General features: G+C 49.0%; 1 protein-coding gene across 1 annotated transcript in view; it reads right to left on the bottom strand.

Annotated features, from left to right (window-relative positions):
- The window catches only part of LOC111761848 (anthrax toxin receptor-like), a 63,810-nt gene extending 46,513 nt beyond the window's left edge, over nt 1-17,297 (bottom strand). Inside the window, exons 1-6 of the mRNA XM_058299585.2 lie at nt 17,225-17,297; nt 14,320-14,453; nt 14,158-14,230; nt 13,747-13,901; nt 11,898-11,993; nt 11,450-11,532 (exon numbers count right to left, since the gene is read on the bottom strand). Coding sequence (XP_058155568.1) covers nt 11,450-11,532; nt 11,898-11,993; nt 13,747-13,901; nt 14,158-14,230; nt 14,320-14,453; nt 17,225-17,297 — 614 coding nt within the window. The remainder of the gene's footprint in view (nt 1-11,449; nt 11,533-11,897; nt 11,994-13,746; nt 13,902-14,157; nt 14,231-14,319; nt 14,454-17,224) is intronic.
- Nucleotides 17,298-17,709: the final 412 nt, after the last annotated feature.

The following is a 17,709-nucleotide window of genomic DNA, read 5'->3' as shown; positions in this document are numbered from 1 at the left end:
GGTCACACTTTGTACTTTTGCCTTTGGAGACTTGTTTTGATTTTAGTCTTTTAATAGGTCTCGAAGAGAAGAGGTGTGGTGGGGGGGATAAGAAGAAGGATTAGAAATGTCTTGCAAGCTGTTGACTTCAGGACATTCATTTTCATTTTTGTCTGGTGATACAGGATTAATTTCTTCAGGCAGGGGTTGGATGGCAGACTCTTCAGGGCAGGGTGGAGGTTGGGTAGTGCAGGCTGGAATTTGGCTGGTTTGCCTCAGGGCTGGGAAGAGGTCTGGACTTCCTGGGACAGGCTAGAGGCTGTCTAATACAAGCTTGACACTTAGTGGTCTTCACAGGGCAGACCATTACAGATATATCTGGCAAAGTCTCAGCAGAATTTAGGGTTTCAGTGTCCCCACTGTTACCATAATTATCAACCCATATGTCTCCAACTCAATCCTCAGTATTCCACTCTTTTCCAATCATTGCCCTCAGACACCCTGCGAGGTTGAGCTTTTAGTTTCCATTGTAACTCAGCACTTGTACGATGAGACTCTGGGTCTGGTTTTCAGAGATCTCAAGTCTGTGGCTGCATGAAATAAGGTTTTCTTTCAGAGCATGCATAGAAACTTTCAAATCATGTTGCAAATTTGAAGCTTTAATCATTCCTTTTTTTTTTTTTTTTGTAACTGTATACAGAGTATTTAGGAATGACCAACCAACATCATTGTACCTTTTGACTCCACAAAACTCTGTTAAGGTGTTGAAAACACTCTCATCCAGATCCTTGCCTCTTCTAAGCATGGAAATAGCTGAATCCAGTGGTGATATTTTGTATATCTCTATTGCCAACTCTTGCCATGGACTGTCAGTGGCCTCTTGATTATTGGAAAGGGAGTCATTATTGTCCTTGAATCCAATCAGAGTAGAGAGCCAATTGCAAAACTCCCAGAACTACTTTAGAAATCCCATTTTTAAGATTCTGTTCCTCAAGAACCACTCCTGGCACCAAGCTGTATTAGTCAGTGTTCTCTAGGGCAATAGAATGGACAGGAGATATCTGTAAATAGTGTATGAAATTTTATAAAATTCTCTCACATGACCATGGGGATTCAAAAGCCCAAATTCTGCAGGGCAGGCTGCAAACCAGGGACTCCAATGAAGCTCCTTGTGAGTTCCCAGGAGATGGTGGCTGTCCAAAGTAGAGCTGGGAATGCTCTCTCTGAATGCTGAAATCGCTTCCCTTTTAAGGCCTTCAACTGATTGGATAAGACATCACTCATTGCTGACCTCAATCTCCTTTATTGATTGTAGTAGTAATCATCTATCTATGCAATGAACTACTGATGATCAAGGTCCATGAAATGTCTTTGTATTACAATTAGCCCAGTGCTTGCTTGACCAAACAACTGGGCACCATTACGTAGCTGACTTGACACATTAGCCTAACCATCACAGGGTTGTTTTGTTTCTTTGTAGTTTTTTTTCTTTTTCTTTTTCTTTCTCTCTCTTTCCATTCCTTTTTTCCCCTCCTTTTCTTTTCTTTTTCTTGGTCTGGCAGACTGAGGAGTGGAAGAACTAGGTTTCTAGAATGACCACAATATAATACTCAGAATGTCCAGTTATCAAGAAAAATTAAAAAATAAGGAGACAGGAAAGTATGACCCAGTCACAGGAAAAGAGAATTCAACAAAAAATATAACAGAGGAAGTCCAGTTACTGGAAATACTAATCAAAGATTATATATAACTCAGTTAAACAGATCAATGAAGTAAAGGAAATCATCAAGAAAGAATGAAAGGATTTCAGGGAAACAATATATGAACAAAGTGATCATTTCAATAATGAGATAGTAACTCTAAAGAGGCACCAAATAGAAATTCTGAAGCATAAAAGTACAATAATTCAATTGAACAATTCAAGACAGTGCTTCAACAGCCAATTGATGCATGCAGAAGAAAGGATCAGTAAACTTGAAGATAAGACAACTGAAATTATCCTGTCTGAAGAGTATAAAGATGAAAGAAAAAATGAAAAGAGCCTGAGCAACCTGTGGGACACCGTCAATGGAGAAAATAGACTCATCATTGGAGTCCCAGAGAGAGAAGAGTGTGAGAATGGGGGAAAAGATTAGAGAAATGACTGACAGCTCCCCATATCTGATGAGAGATACGAATATACAAGTCTAAGAAGCTCAATGATCTCCAAACAGGAAAAACTCGAAGAGATATACACCAAGACACATTAGAGTGAAATCATCAAAGCCCAAAGACAAAAAGAGTATATTAAAAAGAGCAAGAGATTGCTGCTTCTCCATTGGGGAGTGGGACAGTTCCCTGGAATGGGAACTCAGCACTCCCTCAGATTGTGTTTATATGGCTAAGAGACTTCAAAATGAGTCAGGAGGACTTTAGAGGGGTTGTTTTTATGAACATCTCAGCAGGATCTCAGTGACAGCCAAAGTAGATACAATCCCAAGTAGTGGTGCTCCTGAGGGCTACAGAGACACCCAGATCCTACGATTGTGACAGATGGCTCTGGAGTCCAGTGCCTTGCCAGTGGGCCGTACTTTGGAATTTGTGCTCCAGAGTGTGATGGAGTTGGACTCAGATGTGACCTCTCTACACATGCCTCTTCCGTCACTTTTACTGAACTTGTGGTTGGCCCTGGGGTTGGTGTATGCTCAGGAGACTTGAATCTCTGGATTGTTTATGTGCCAGCTGGGCCCTGAGCCTCAGCAGAGTGGCAAAACCTACTTTCTGGTTCATTGGACTAACCAGGTCAGCTAACAGGGAGGTGAGTATGGTCAACCACCACACCAGAGAACCGAGAGAGTATACAACTGCAAGCAGGAGAATCCCATCCATCAGCCATGTACTACCTAAGCCCCCTCTTGATTGAGAGGTGGAGTGGACATTGCCATCCCAGGGTCCTCAGGATGGAGGAATAAAATATGGATTAGAGTGTACTTACTGGTATTCTACTATAGAATTATTGTGACTCTAGCAATGGAAGAAACTGTATCATTGATGTGGAGACAGTGGCCACGGGAGTTGCTGAGGGCAGGGAGATGGAAGAAGAGGTGCAATACAGGGGCATTTTCAGGACTTCGAGTTGCCCTGAATGATATTGCACAGACAGATGTAGGAAATGATATATCCTGCCATAACCCACTGAATGGACTGGGAGAGACAGTAAACTACAATGTAAACTATAATCCATTATGTGTAGCAGTGTTCCAAAATGTATCCATCAAATGCAATGAATGTGCCACACTGATGAAAGAGGTTGTTGATGTGGGAGGAGTGGGGATGGGGGTGGGGGATTGGGGTATATGGGAACCTCTTATACTTTTTAATGTAATATTTTGTGTGATCTATGTATCTTTTAAAAAAAGATAATTAAAAAATAGCAAGAAAGAAGTGATAGAGCATGCACAAGGGATCCTTAGTGAGATTAAGTTGTGGCTTCTTCTTAGAAACCATGGAAACCAGTAGTTAGTGGGATGACATATTCAAAGTGCTAACAGAAAAATATTGTCAACCAAGAATATGATAAATAGAAAAACAGTCTTTCAAAAATCAGGGAGAAATGAAGATATCTCAGATAAATCACATCTGAGGGAGTCCATTACCAATAGACCTGCCTTTTAATAAATGTTAAAATGAGTCTTACATATTGAGGGGAGGGAATATAAGACATTAATTGCAAGCTATAAAAAGAAATAAAGGCCTCCATTATAGATACCTACGTGAGTTAATGTAAACGCTAATATTATTTTCCACTTTTTTCATTTGAAATAATGTCTTTTATTTTTCATATAGCTTAAACCCAAGTGCATAAAACAACCACAAATATTTAGGATAATACATTATACATTGAGGATACTGTTTAAAAACATAATTCTCACAAAATAACATCAAATGGAAAGAGGGAAGTGGAGTATATAGGAACAGAGTATATCTAGCTATTGAAGTTAAGTTGATATCAATACAAACTAAACTGTAATAAACTTAGGATATCAGATACAATCCCCATGGCAACCAAAGGCAAAAATACAAAAAATAGCTACAGAAAGGTTTATGAGAGGTCATTCCAAATGGCTCATTGCAATAGAACTTAAAAATGAAAAGGATGGAAATAATGGAGGAAAGGCAGGATATAAAAGGTATATGATATGCAAAAAGCAAGGAGCAAAATGTCCAAAGTAAGTCTTGTCTTTTCAGTTATTACCTTGTGTTAATGTATTAAATACTCCAATAGATAGGCAGATTTGCAAAATGAATCTAGAAGCAAGATCCAAGTGTATGCTGTTTACAAGAGACACATTTTATTTATTTTTTATTTTTTATTTTGTCCAAAATAGTTTTAATTTCATCTAACATTGCTGGAGATAATACTGCTATTTCACACTACTAGATATTTTAATAAGGATAGCAATTATTGGTGTTATAAAATGATAGCAACTGAAGGATAAACTATTATACCTGGGAACAATTATTTTCTAACTCAAATGGATTTAATGTGGGGAAAAAACATTTTTAAAGGAAGATTTAAAATACAAGATGCTTATGAAGATAACGTAATTTACCAGTCATTTACAAATTTATCAGCACTGATCTTTTGCAGAACAAAAATGCAAAAATGCAGTTAGAGTGCCCTAGTGCAAACTCCCAAACTGGAAATATATAAAACTGGTACCCCAGAAATAGTGTGAAATACTGCTATCAAACTGTCTAGGAACTGTTTTTTCTATCAGTTGTTAAAGAAATGCATTATAAGTACATTGTATGTTTTGGTGCCATTTAAATACTGTTAGTAAACTCCGGTTTTTAGAAGGATAGAATATAACAGAGAAATATGTTTTGAATTTTGGAAGGCTCGTTCTCCCTAAAGCAACTGTCTTTTGAATATGCAGCCTCAAAAAAAAAAGCTTAATTGATTCATACATAGTGAAATGTAAGCAGTAGTTTTCCATCATTTGATTAAGTTTTCCTAATGAGGTTGAGTTTTCATTCAATAGCCTCTCTTAATCAAAAGCAATTTTGGCTTCTTTGTAATGTGTACAGATAAGTTCATTCCACATGTCATTTCTATTCCATCACTTTCTTTAACATATGTCACTGAACCCCAAGCTTTTGCTGGAAAAGATCCCATGCCAGTCTCTTTACTCCTCGTAAAGTCTTCTTGGTTTGTGTCTTCTAATCTTATCTTCTTGGTGTTTTGAAATAACCGAGTCACTGGTTTCAACCTGCTTTCCTCAGTTCCTCGCATTAAGTGATCGTCCACTTTCTAATCGATCCGCATAGCAGATACCTGAGGGCAGATTTACTAAGAGAAAATCCCATTGGGACAGGTGAACAAACGTCAAGGTGGCTTTCAGGTACTTTGGTAGGTAGGAGAAACGTTTCGTCAACTTGGTTGCTGGCAATGCTAGGAATTGTGTCTCTTCAAAGTGTGAGCTTTCTTTTGAAATGCCTAGGCCTATACCCTATCAAGACCATCTGAGAACTGCTATAAAACACTAGTGTCTATTTCATCGGGACAGGCTGGCTCTGCCCCAGAGACCTGGGGGGCTCCCCCCAAACGCAGGAGAGCGCGCCAAACTCCGAGCGCCAACGAGCAGCGCCGGGGAGGAACCGCCTGACTAACGGCGGGTCCAGAACCGCGCGCGACCGCGGAGGACAGGGGCGCACCCCGCTGCAGGCGTTTCAGAGCCGAGGGAAGGCGCGACGAGGGACTGCCGTGCGCATGCGCGCTCTGTTAAGGCACAGCGGACAAGGAAAAAGTGGAGAGAGGCGGTCGCCAGGAGACGGGACGCGCGCGGCGGGGCGCGCCTGCGCGGTGCAGCGGGCGCGAAAGACGCCCCTCCTCGGAGCCCTGTGGGGAGGCAGGTGGATGTACGAGTCGCTTGGCGCGTGGGGGCGCGCGCACCAAGAGACACGTTTTAGATCTAAAGAACCATATAGGTTGAAAGTGAAAAGAAGGGGGAAAAAATAACCTACAAATTACAAATTATAACCAGAGAGAGCCAAGGTAGCTATACTAAAATAAGACAAAATAGACATTAACTCAAAAAACTTTTTATAAGAGAGAAATAAGGACATTATTTATTGATAAAAGCATCAATTCGATAAGAAGATGTAACAATTATAAACATATATGCTCCTAACAGGGCCCCCAAATACATGAAGCAAACATTGACAGAATTAAGGGGAGAGAGAGATACCTCTAGAATAATAGTAGGAAATTTCAATAACCACTTACAGTACTGAGTAGAAGATTGAGGCAGAATATCACCATGGAAATAGAGGACTCAACTCCATAAACCACCTAGATCTAACAAGCATATATAGAACACTTCACTCAACAACAGCAAAACACACATCTTTCTCAAGTGCACATGGGCACTCATAGCTACAAATTTTCCTCTTAGGATTGCCTTCATTGTATCACGTAAGTTTTGGCATATTGGGTTTTCATTCATATTGAGAGTTTTTTAATTTAACTTCTGAATCATCTTTAAACTATTGGATGCTCAACATTGCTTTTTTCACATATTTTGTAAATTGTTCGATTTTCCTTCTGTTAATTGATTTCGAGCTAGCTTCATTGCATTGTTCAGAGAGAATTTACCTAGTATTAGTCTGATTTCAATCTTTTGAAATGTATTGAGGCTTTCTTGTGTCCTAACATAGACTCTCTCTTATAAATTCTCAGAATGATTGAAAACAAAAACCCAACATGCCAAAACTTAAGTGATACAATGAAGGTAATCCTCAGAGGAAAATCTATAGCTATGATGCCTTATATAAAAAAGAAAAAGATCGCACATCAACCAATTGACTCCACATCTTTAAGAACTACAAAGATAGCGAATTAACTCTGAAGTTAGCAGAAGAAAAGCAATAATTAAGATTTGATTGGAGAGAAAAGAAAAACATCTGAGGGAATCAACAAAATTAAAAGTTGGTGAACTAGGCTAACAAATAAAAAAAGAGAAAAGGAACAAATAACAAAAATGGTCTTATCACTACTGAACTTACAGAAATAAAAAGGATTATAAGGGAATGCTATGAACAATTGTACACCAACAAATAATATAATTTAGATTTGGAAAAATTCCTGCAAACTCACAAATGACCCAAGAAGAAATAAAAACCTCAACAAATCTATGACAAATACAGACACTGAGTCAATAATCAAAAAATTTCCTCCAAGGAAAAGTCCACCAGCAGATGGCATTACTGGTGAATTCTGCCAAATATTTGAAGAATTAATATCAATTCTTCTATAACTCTTCCAAAAAATTCAAGAGGAGGGGAAACTTCCTAATTCATTCTATGAAGACAGCATGACCCTGATAGCAAAGTCTGATAAAAACATCACAAGGAAAGAAAATTATAAGCAATGCAGGAAATATAAATTAAAACCAGAAGAAAAACTTCATACTAACAAGGATGGCTATTTTTTTACTAAGGAAAATAAGTGTTGGAGAGGCTATGGAGGAATTAGGCTCTAGTACACTGTTGATGGAAATTAAAAGGGTATAGCCACTGTGGAAAGCAGTGTGGTGGTTCCCCAACAACTTAAATATAGAAGGACCATGCAGTCTATCAATTCCACACCTCGGTATTTAATTTTTAAAAAAATGAAAACAGGGCCTCCTCCAGACCCCTATATACCTGCTCACAGCAGCACAATAGCTAAAAGGTGGAAACAACTCAAGCGTCCATCAACATATGAATTTATAAACAAAATGGTACATACATACAATGGAACATTCTTCAGCCATAAATAAGAATGACACTCTGAGACCTGCTGCAACATGGATGAACCTTGAAAACTCATATTAGACTGAGTGGCAGAAGCAGGGAACTTAAGAACAAGTGTATATGATGACACTGACATGAGATACCTCAAATAGCAAATTCATAGAGACAGAAAGCAGATTGGAGGCTACCAGGGGATGGGAAGGGGTGGGGGTTGTTCAGTGGATGTAGAATGAATAAGAATTAAAAAAAAAAAAAAACCCAAAAGAACACAGTAGTCATGTGTGGAGAGGGCAGTGGGGACAATCTCACTTAGCCATCCATTCTTACCCCTTTCTAGTCCCCCATCTTCTTGGGAGACAGGATAGGAGAAGATCCTCCACTTTCTGATGAATTATTGCAAACTAGGTTTAGCTGGCCTCGACCAACCCACTTAGCCCCTCCAAGCCTCAGTTGTGTCATCCTAAAAGAGGGGAATTGAATGCACTCCCTCAGTTGTCAGGGACTAGTGTCCAGTACATTGCTTAGCATGTAGTAAGTGCTCAGTTAATGTGATTTCACACCCCACCGGTGCCAAGCTCCTCCTCCAACCCTGGCTGGGCTGTGCCCCCACTGGGCCAAACAGCAGAGCCTGGGAGAGCAGTAGGATGGCTGCCCAGCAGTGGGGGCCCTCTGGACTCACTGCCCTTTCCAGAAAGACTAAACTAGAGAGGCTGTCATCCCCTCCAGACCCAGCTGTCCTCCAACCCTGATCCACTCTCCAAGGGGCCATCAACTAGGCGAGACCTGTCCAAGGTGTGTCAGAAGTCCCCCCACTGGGCAGAGGAAGGGATTCTCTTCCAAGATCTGCCTCCATCACTTGACCCTGGGTCCCTCACTCACCCCTGGGGCCTCACCCCTCCCACCCAGACTTGGATGGACACCCCCATTTGCTCCTCTCCATTCCAGGGTGGTGAAACTGTAAGTGCTCCTGCAGAATTACCATTGCTTGCACTTCTGTTACTCGTCAATGAATGCAATGTTCACTGTCAACCCAACAGGAGGAACTGAAGGTAGAAGCAAGGCAATCTCTCCAAGGCTGACCCTGCACCTCCCTTTCCTTCTTTGTCCAACAGTGCAGTCAGGGACAACTCCACAGGGGCCAGGAGGCACGTGAGCCACAGCCCAGGGGCCAAGGCCACAAGCAGACCCGCCAGCTGCTCCTGAAAGTGACTGAAGAAGGAAGCAAAGCCACCAGAAGAAGCAAAGCAGAAGACTTTCCGAGCACTAGTGACACTTAAAATGCCCCAAGAAGCCACGGAGCAGCTTCTTTGGGACCTGTAAAGCCCAAAACAAAACAGCCTCCACAGGGAGCTTCTGCCAACTGGTGAGTGAGGAGGGAGCTCTAGCCATCACCTGCCCTTGCTGCCTGCTTAAGGCAAAGTAGGACAAGGACCAGTCCACCTGATGGAGGGACAGACGCCTTCCAGAAACACGACGGTGGCTTTGTTCCCCTGAAAAGGAAAAGTGTTTGGACACAAAAGCCTGGAGCATGCTTCTGCCTCCAGAACCGAGGAGTTCCCAGAGCCTTCTCTGGTCGTGCCTGATGGAAGCACGGCACGCAGCGCCCCCCGGAGCCAGGCGAGAGAAGGGCCGCGGGGCACCTCCTGCAGAGCGGGGTCCTGCTCCGCCCACCGCCCGCCCCCGGCTCCCGGGGCCCCTGCTCCCGGCGCCGCCCACTTACATGTCCAGGATGAAGTAGAGGTCGAACTCAGAATTGCAGCTTTCCTTTTGCTCTCCAGTTTCGGGCAAAGCACTCCTCCCGCCCCGAACGCGGCGGGGTCTGTGTCCCGAGCTCAGCAGCTGCGGCGGCAGGAGCAGCAGCAGCAGCCAGAAGAGGGTGGGCGCGGACACCCGGGGCGCGCGGCTCCCCATCTCCCTGGGCTCCCCGGAGGCACCAGGGCCGCCGCCAGGCGCCACCTCCACCTCCGCCCTTGCAGAACGGCCCCGGCCTGTGCCTTTGGCCTAGGCCCACACGTCCTCACCACGCACCTGCGCAGCGCACCAAGAGGGGCAGCGGCTGGCTCTGGGCACCGGCCGCACCTGCCTGCTCACCCCCTTCCCACGCCCTGGGGCCCAGTTATTATGACCATGAGGTTGACATGGCCACTTTGTGACCTGCTGCTCTGCGGGCCAGTTCACAACAGCAAGGGGGAGTCACAGAATCTTTGCGGGGTAGGAGGGGGCTAAACAGGCCCTCTTTTCCCCCAGACCCTCACAGAGGGCCACTAGGACCCTCAAAATCGCTGCATTTTTTATTGATTGCGTGTTACTAGGTTCTGGGTGTTTGTGGATGAGTACCTGGCACTCCCTCGCCATGCCCCCCCACCCCCACCCGCTCTCCCCACCCCGGCCTGGGAGCAGAGCCTGGAGGCAGAGGCTGGGCTCAGGCATCTCTGTGGTCAGCAGTTATTCTCAGTCCTGCGGGGGGGGGGGCTGCAAGTGAAACCCAGAGGGTGCTCGCAGGCTGAGGACGCCTCCCTCTCCTCACCCAGTGGGAGGCGGTCCTCCCCTGACCAGCTCCAGAGGGAAACCGAGGCCCTGCAGGAGGGGCCAGCGCCGAGGGCCTGCAGCAGGCAGTGGGGGCAGGCCGGAGCCAGCCACGGGCTCCGAGGGTCTGCCAGCTCTGCTGTGGGCCTGCATCTGGGGGAGTGGGAGGGGTCCTGGGAGCCCCTGTCTGTCCCGAGGGGCTCTTTCCCAGGGCACAAGGGCCATTTCTCCTGGAGAGAAAGCTCTGCTGGGGCTGGTGCAGACCGAGCCCCAGGAACGGTGGAGACCCAACCCCACCACCGCTCAGCTCCCTTCCAAGGTGTCCCTGGACAGCGCTGGGGGGTGCCCAGCAGCAGCCCAGAGCCAGCAGGTAGGAGGGTCCTCAGCAGCCTCCCACGATCCCCACCCCACCCTGCCCGGTCGCCTTTCCTTCCCCAGGCCCGAGAAGGTCGCCCTTGACGCTGCCCTGCACCCACCCTGAAATGCCCACAGCGCCTCAGCCTGCACCCTGCGAACTGCGGGCCCCAGGCCAAGAGCCGGATGATTCCAGAAGAGCGCCCTCCCACTCCCATAGGCCTGGGGGGCGGGGGCGTGTGTGACCACGGTGACAGCCTCTGCGGACCCCTCCCCACCTCGTGCAGCCCCCAGCTGGCCCCTGCTTCATGAGAAACCCGCAAGACACAGGGTCCCGGAGGCCCAGCTGCCATTGGCCTCACCTGCCACTTAGCCCTTTAGGAGCTCCTACTATGCGCCGCATCCCAGGGACCGGATACCGGGAGAAGCAGACTGGAGGAAAGGGGTGCGAGCCAGACCCCGTCCTCGGGGTGATGCAACATGGCGGGTGTTGGGTGAGAGGACAGAGAAGCTGTGGCGATGCGAGCAAGCCATGGGCGCTCTCACGGGAAGGCATGGGGGAGAGCAGAAGGGCTGCAGGTGGGCTTTGCGTGTGGTGCGGGGCAGCCCCGGGACGCCGACCACTGATGGGCCCTGTGCCAGAGGGGACGGGAGGAGCCCCTGTGGCAGCCGGGCGGCGGGGGGTGGGCTCATCCCTTGTCCAGGAGGGCAAGGGCCTTGAGGGGCCAGAGGAAGCTCGGGCTTGGCTGTGGTGCTCCCCAGTCCCCTTGGGGCCTCCCTGCCTCTGGGGTCACATAGCCCAGGCTTTACTTACCCGGATGATGTGGCCATTTCATTTTCCAGGTGGCCCCTGTCTTTTCCGTGGTCCCGGTTGCCTCTGGCATCTCCAGGGTGTCCCTGAGATATTGGAAGGTGGGTTGAAGAGGCCAGGACTGTTTTGCTGCCTGAGTTGTTACCCCCGCCCCCCAATCTCTCTCATTAAAGCCACGGCACATGCCTCCGGTCGGCAGTGGAGGAAGAATCTAAACTGGGAGCAGGGCCTGAACTTTGGAGCCCAGATTTTCTAAGGCACTGAGTCACACACTCAGCTCTGGGGACGTTGTTCTTATTGTCACTGGCTCCAGGAAGTTCGGGCCCTGTTGGAGGCAGATCCCACCAACACATCTTTAGCCAGAGAAAGGGAAGCGAGTGCAGCGGGTCGCGGCACACAGGCCTGGTGCCGCCCCATCCGGGGCCCCCAAGTGCTGCCCCTGGCCTCTCACCTGCCTGACCCGACCACCATCTTCCTCTCGGTGGTCCCACCAGGGAGGGCACCTCTTCAGAGCTCCATGGCCCCTGTGGGACCCCTGAATGGAATCCTGTAGGGAAGCCCTAAGAACTTAGGAAAAGATGGCATTGGAGGTGGGGGTATTAAATGGAGAGAAGACTCCCAGGCTACCCAGTCCTTCCCTCTTTAGAATCACCCAGCTCTTGACATTTCCAGGTGGCAGGTGCCATCCCCGGTGACAGGTGGAGACCCCCACAGACTGGACATATGATTTCTAATCATCAGGTATATGAAGGTATTCTAACTCCCATTTCAAAGGGGAGGAAACTGAGGCTCAGAGAGGTTAAGGACAATGCCAAGGTCACTTAACTAGGCATTTCAGGGCCAGGACTGATGTAGACAAAGGTTTCCAGGCAAGAAGCCCCAGGCCTGCTTTTCCAGGGGCGGGGGGGTCCTGCTCAGCCAGAGCCTGGTGCTGAGGTCTGAGGGTCAGAGCTGGGAAGGGCGCTTCTGGGAGTGGACAGGAGAGGCCTGGGTAGCACACAGCCTCACAGAGTGCTGCCCAAAGACCCCTCAGGAGGCACCTTCAGGCCTTCAGCACAAGGCATGGGTGGGGGTGCAGCGTGGGGACTGGCTTTGGACCGAGCAGTGGGCATAGCAGAGCCCACTTGGGTCTGCGTGGCAGCGAGGGAGTGGGAGCAGCTTGCCCCTGCCTTAATCCCCAGGCCATCCCCAGCCATCCCTGGGCGCAGCATGCAGCCCCTGGAGTATGGCTCAGTGTCCCCAGAGGCCATCTGCAGGCAGGGCCGGTTCTGCACTGTGTGTTGGAAAGGACACTGTGGTCCTTCTTTTATTCGGTGGACACTTACGAGGCCCTGTGGTTGGTGCCAGGGCAGAGCTGACAGCCTAGCTCCTGGGCCCTGTGCAGAAGGGAGTGTCCTGTCAAGGTGTGGTGTTTTTGGGTTTTTTTTTTTGTTGTTACTTAATGTGTGTTCCCTCAGGCTTGGGGATACTCCCTGGGGGAGTGGGCTCCTTAGAGGCCCTGCTGCCCTGAGACTGTACCCCCTGTGCAGCCCACCAGCTCCTGAGTTTCCCTTCTGCCTCCACCCTCTGTCGTGCCGTGCCCTGGCGGAAGGTGCAGGGAAGTCAGCCAGGCTCTCCTTTGCCCGCGGCTGCCCACCCCTCCCACACGGTGGCCAGGATATGCTCAGCATCAGAATCGGGGTGAGAGAGGCTCCCCCACCGACTTGCTCGGCAGACACAGAGTGGTCTGCCAGCCAGGTCTGGGGCTGCACCCCCCATGCCCAGTACAGCATGTCACCCTGCCCCATGCCCAGTCCACTTGGGGATGGATGGTGGCAGCTGTCACTGTGTGGGAGAAATGAGTGGGAGACCGGATGGGGCTGGGGACCTGGGGATGGCAGACCCTGTCTGGCGGAATTGGGAACCAGCCTGAGAGCCAAGCCTCCAAGCCCCAACTTATGCTCCTTGTCCATCAGATGTCACCACAAAACACAAGTTCAAGAGGAAATTAAAAATTTCCAGGTGGTTAGTGCAGTGTCTGAATCCCTGCGCCCAGGGTCCTTCTGAGTCCACTGGCGCCTGGAGCTGGCTCTGGGCTGGGGGTGCAGTGACGGGGGCACGGGCTTAGCACTGCGACCACCGCCTCCTCTGGCTGCGGGGGCGGGGAAGTGCCCTGTGCGTGGAAGAGGGGAGCCCTGTGCACAGCCCTTATCAGACCAGGAGCCTCGGGCCCTGGGACCAGCCGTCCCTACACCGTGGAGTCAGATGCCAGTGGCGCTGGGCCTTGTGGAGGCGGTGGTGGGGCCGCCCCGCGGGGCCACTGGTCCTTTGGGGCCTTTCTCCTCCACGCAGCTTCCTGGGGGGACGTGGGGTTCGTCCAGGGCTGAAGTGTTTGCTGAGGGAGGGAGCGCGAAGCCGGCATGCAGGGGCTCAGGGTGCGAGCACGTGTTGAAGGGAGGGCCTAGGATCCCAGCTGCTGGGGGGGGGAGAAGGGGCAGGCAGAGGGTGCCTGGAGCCCCTGGGAGAAGGCGTCACGCTGGAGGGGGGTTGGTTAAAAATAAGCCCCCGGAGCCGAGGTCGATCAGAGTAGGATGTTGATTTAGGGAGCCAGAGGTTCCAGGGTCCACAAAGTGCAGAGTGTCACCAGGAGCCAGGACCCTGGAGTGGGGGACGGGGACTTCACGGGGCATGAGGAGGCCTGTGGCCTGGGAGGTCAGAGTGCTCAAGGTCACTCGGGTTGGCCTTGAAGCCGCCCGTGGTGGCAGGGTCTGGGCTGAGGAGGGGGCTGTGCAGGAGGCCCCAGGCCTGTGGAATGAGGGTGCTCCGGGGTCAGGGCTGAGGGACAGACGCCCAGCCTTCAGGACACGCAGCTGCAGCCCTTGGGTCATGCTCACAGGTTCTAGGCTCACGCGGGACAGCTGCTCCCAGCTCCACACGCCGGGGCTCAGATGCCAAGACCCCAGCAGCCGCCAGCACCCGAGTGGCAGAGACTGCTCATCTGGGGGCTTCTCCCCTCCAGGGCTGGGACCTGGGTGGGGAAGGCCGGGATGTGGGCTCAGCTGGGACTGTGAGGGACACCCCGCCCGGGGCCTGCCAGCTGACCTGGCTCCCCCCAGCCCCGAGGTTTCGGGGGACTGGACGCCTACGAGGTGCTCAGGCCTCCAGGAGCTCTGCCTCCAGGGAACAAAGCAGAAAGGGTTTGGCCTTTGTGGCGTCACCTCGCCCGTCAGATGTGTCACTTCCCTGGACTCTGCTGGCCCAAGTCAGGAGCCTGCTGGGGTCAGCCGGGGGGACACAGGACCCGCCTCTCCATGGAGGATGCCCAGGCACTTTCACCAGGTTTTAAAGCTCCTGCCTCCCCAGTGCTTTCAGTGGCCTGGAGAGCCCACTGCGCAACATGGGGCACAGACAACTCTGCATTGCAAGAACTTAAAAAATGTCAGGCTGTGCATGTGAAAATATGTAGAAATACCTTAACCAAAGTAGTTTTGGTATGTGCAAGAGTGATACATTATTTTCTAAAAGCCCTTTTTTAATTCTAAAAGATACATATTCAATATGTGTAATAGAACAGTAAATGATTTAAAAAATCACTCCATTGTCATGTTTTTCTCCTTCTTTGGAGTGATAATTAAAATAAAGGTATATCTTAGATAAACAGCATTTTAGAATTGGTGAACTCTAACATATTTCCCTATGAGGTGTCTCTTTCCTATTACTAGAATTGTCATATATTAATCCTTCATATCATTAGAATGGTCATATTTTAATATTTTGGCTTATTAAGCGGACATCTTATTCATTGGATCTCAACTTAGCATTTCCCTATTTCTGGAGGGAGAGGTTGTCTATTCACATGATTTGGGGCCATTCGTGTTCCCTCCTCTGTGAAATGCCTGTTCATATCTGTGTCCAGTGTTTGATTTAGGTGTTTATCTTCATCACATTGATTCTTTAGTGTTCTTTATGTATTATGGATACTAATCCTTCCACTATTGTTGTAAGTTCCTTCTTCCAGTTTGCAGCTTGTTTTTTTTCCCATTTTATTTGTTGCCACTTTTAATAAGCAGAAATTCTTTATTTTAACACACCTGAATATGACCATTTTTATAAACTTTAAAATTTCAGCTGTCTCGTAGTGTATCTTGTTTAAGAAATTCTCCCCTATTAAAGGTGACAAGGACAGTCTCCTACCTTTTAAAGGATTTGAAGACTTGCCTCTCACACTGAAGCCTTAGATTCACGTGGGGTGACTTTATAAGTGTGAGCTGTGCTCTCATCTGTTCCACCTTTTCCCATGGAGGTAGCGAGTGGCAGCCCCCATGGTGGAGCTTCCTCCTGTCCTCAGTGAGCTGCCACCGCCTCAGGAGTTTCCAGCTCTGAGCTCCCGGCTCCAGGCCCTGGTTTAGGTTGACAGGCTCAGCCCCAGGAGGTCTGTTATCCGTGTGGAAAGTGGTCGGGGGTCTTGCTGCCCCCCTGCCATGTCCCCCTGGAGTCCGTGACTCCCTTTGACCAGTGACACACTCCTACGTACCAGGTGCTGTAACGTGTGGCCAGGAGCTTTCAGGGCCAGCGATGGACCGGTGGCCCCACCACCTGGTGCCTGAGGGAGGCTGAGGCCGAGAGCCCCTGGGGACCTGGGAAGGGTACGTGGGGTGAGCGGGGAGGAGCATGTGTGCTTTGAAGCTGATCAGCTTTGGGATGGCTCATTACCAGACGACGTAACCCAGCCAATTCTGACACGTCACCCACTTCTATAGCCAGCCCTGATGTTTCTGTGATTTCATACATTTTTGGAATCAGTTTTTCAAGGCTCCCCACCTCCAGGCCTCTCAATGATAGATTATAATGGCATTAATTACAGAGGTTCATCTGGGGGAACGGGGTCCTTGCAGAGCAGATCCTTCTCTGCGGGCACCTGGCACATTTCGTCGTCCTTAGGTCTTCATCAGTGGCTTTCACAGCATCTTTCCCAAATTGTAAAATAAATAGAAAAATAGTTTGAAAGAAATTACAAATTACAAATTTTAAAGGTGAGTAGAAGGCCAGGTTAGATTTAATAATCTGTTATAAGAAATAGATAGTATGGAAACAAACATTTATAAATGTAAATAATAATTTTAATATGATAGAAATTAATTATAACCTAATTCTAATTTTTATATCAGAGCTCTAACTTTAGGACATAATAATCTCTAAGAATGAACTAAATTATTGGTTTAGTTATTTAATTTCCATTTAGGCCGTAGTTCTTTCTGGATAATCAAATTCCTATTTGGGAATTCTTCATATCTTATTGGAATGAACTAAAGCAGATATCAGTATGCTATCTCATAATTTTATGAGGCAAGAAAACTCAGTCTTTTTCAACAGTAGTCATGTTTAATCTTTATTGATCCGGATGGATTATTTTAATTTATGTGTATGCATAAGAAAGGGTTCAAGAAAAATCAAGTATCCAAAACAAATTTTCTCTTCTCCAGTCTTCCCCAATTAAAAGCAAGCGTTGGCAGCCGCGCAGCGCCAGGGCCCCTCCAACCCCCGGCGCCCAGTACCCCGCCCCCCAAACTTTGCCAAATTGCAGCCCCCCCAGGAGGCGCGGGGCGCACACGGGGCTGAAACTGACGCCGGGGCGCCCCCTCCCTGCCCAGCCGGCCCAAGGCTCCGCGAAAAGTCCCTGCCCTGCCCGCCCGAGACCGGCGGGTGGCGGTCAACCGGGGAAAGTGCGCGGGAGCCAGGCGGGCGCGCGGACCGGCGCAGGGACGCGGGGGCCCTGCCGCCCACGCGGATTTTACACACCCCACTTGAACGCGCACGTCCCCGCCGCCTCCCGCAGCGCGGCTGCAAGTGTCCACTCTCCTGGCACCAGCATGGTGACATCCGCTCAGTCGCGCCAGCTGCTGAGTGACTAAGGGCAGCCATCCCTTGGCTACACCCACGGAAGTGAGGCCTGTTGGATGGAGGAGAAGGCGCCCATGCATCTCCATCACGATGTCTGTCTTGGGCCAGCGAAAAGAAGGATGGGCCCCAAATCTCAGTTTTCCACACTTAATGGAATCAAGGGAGCTGGGACCAGCCAGGTGCCCCAAAGCAAATCTGCTGAGCTGCTGGCCATCATGGAACAGTTGGGAAAAAAGATCAGACCGTCGATGCAGGGAGCGAGTGCCATGGAGAGATTAAAACCAGGCATCCTTCATGCCAGGGGACTGGTTCCCGAGCGGCTGCCGAAACAGGAATGCCGGAGCCTAGCCGCCTTCTTAGCCTTGAAGCTTTCCAGCTTTTAC

The sequence above is a fragment of the Dasypus novemcinctus genome, chromosome 6, assembly GCF_030445035.2.
Source record: "Dasypus novemcinctus isolate mDasNov1 chromosome 6, mDasNov1.1.hap2, whole genome shotgun sequence".
Taxonomy (NCBI): Eukaryota; Metazoa; Chordata; class Mammalia; order Cingulata; family Dasypodidae; genus Dasypus; species Dasypus novemcinctus.
The sequence above is the reverse complement of the archived record's forward strand: the minus strand, read 5'-3'. Positions and strand labels throughout refer to the sequence as shown.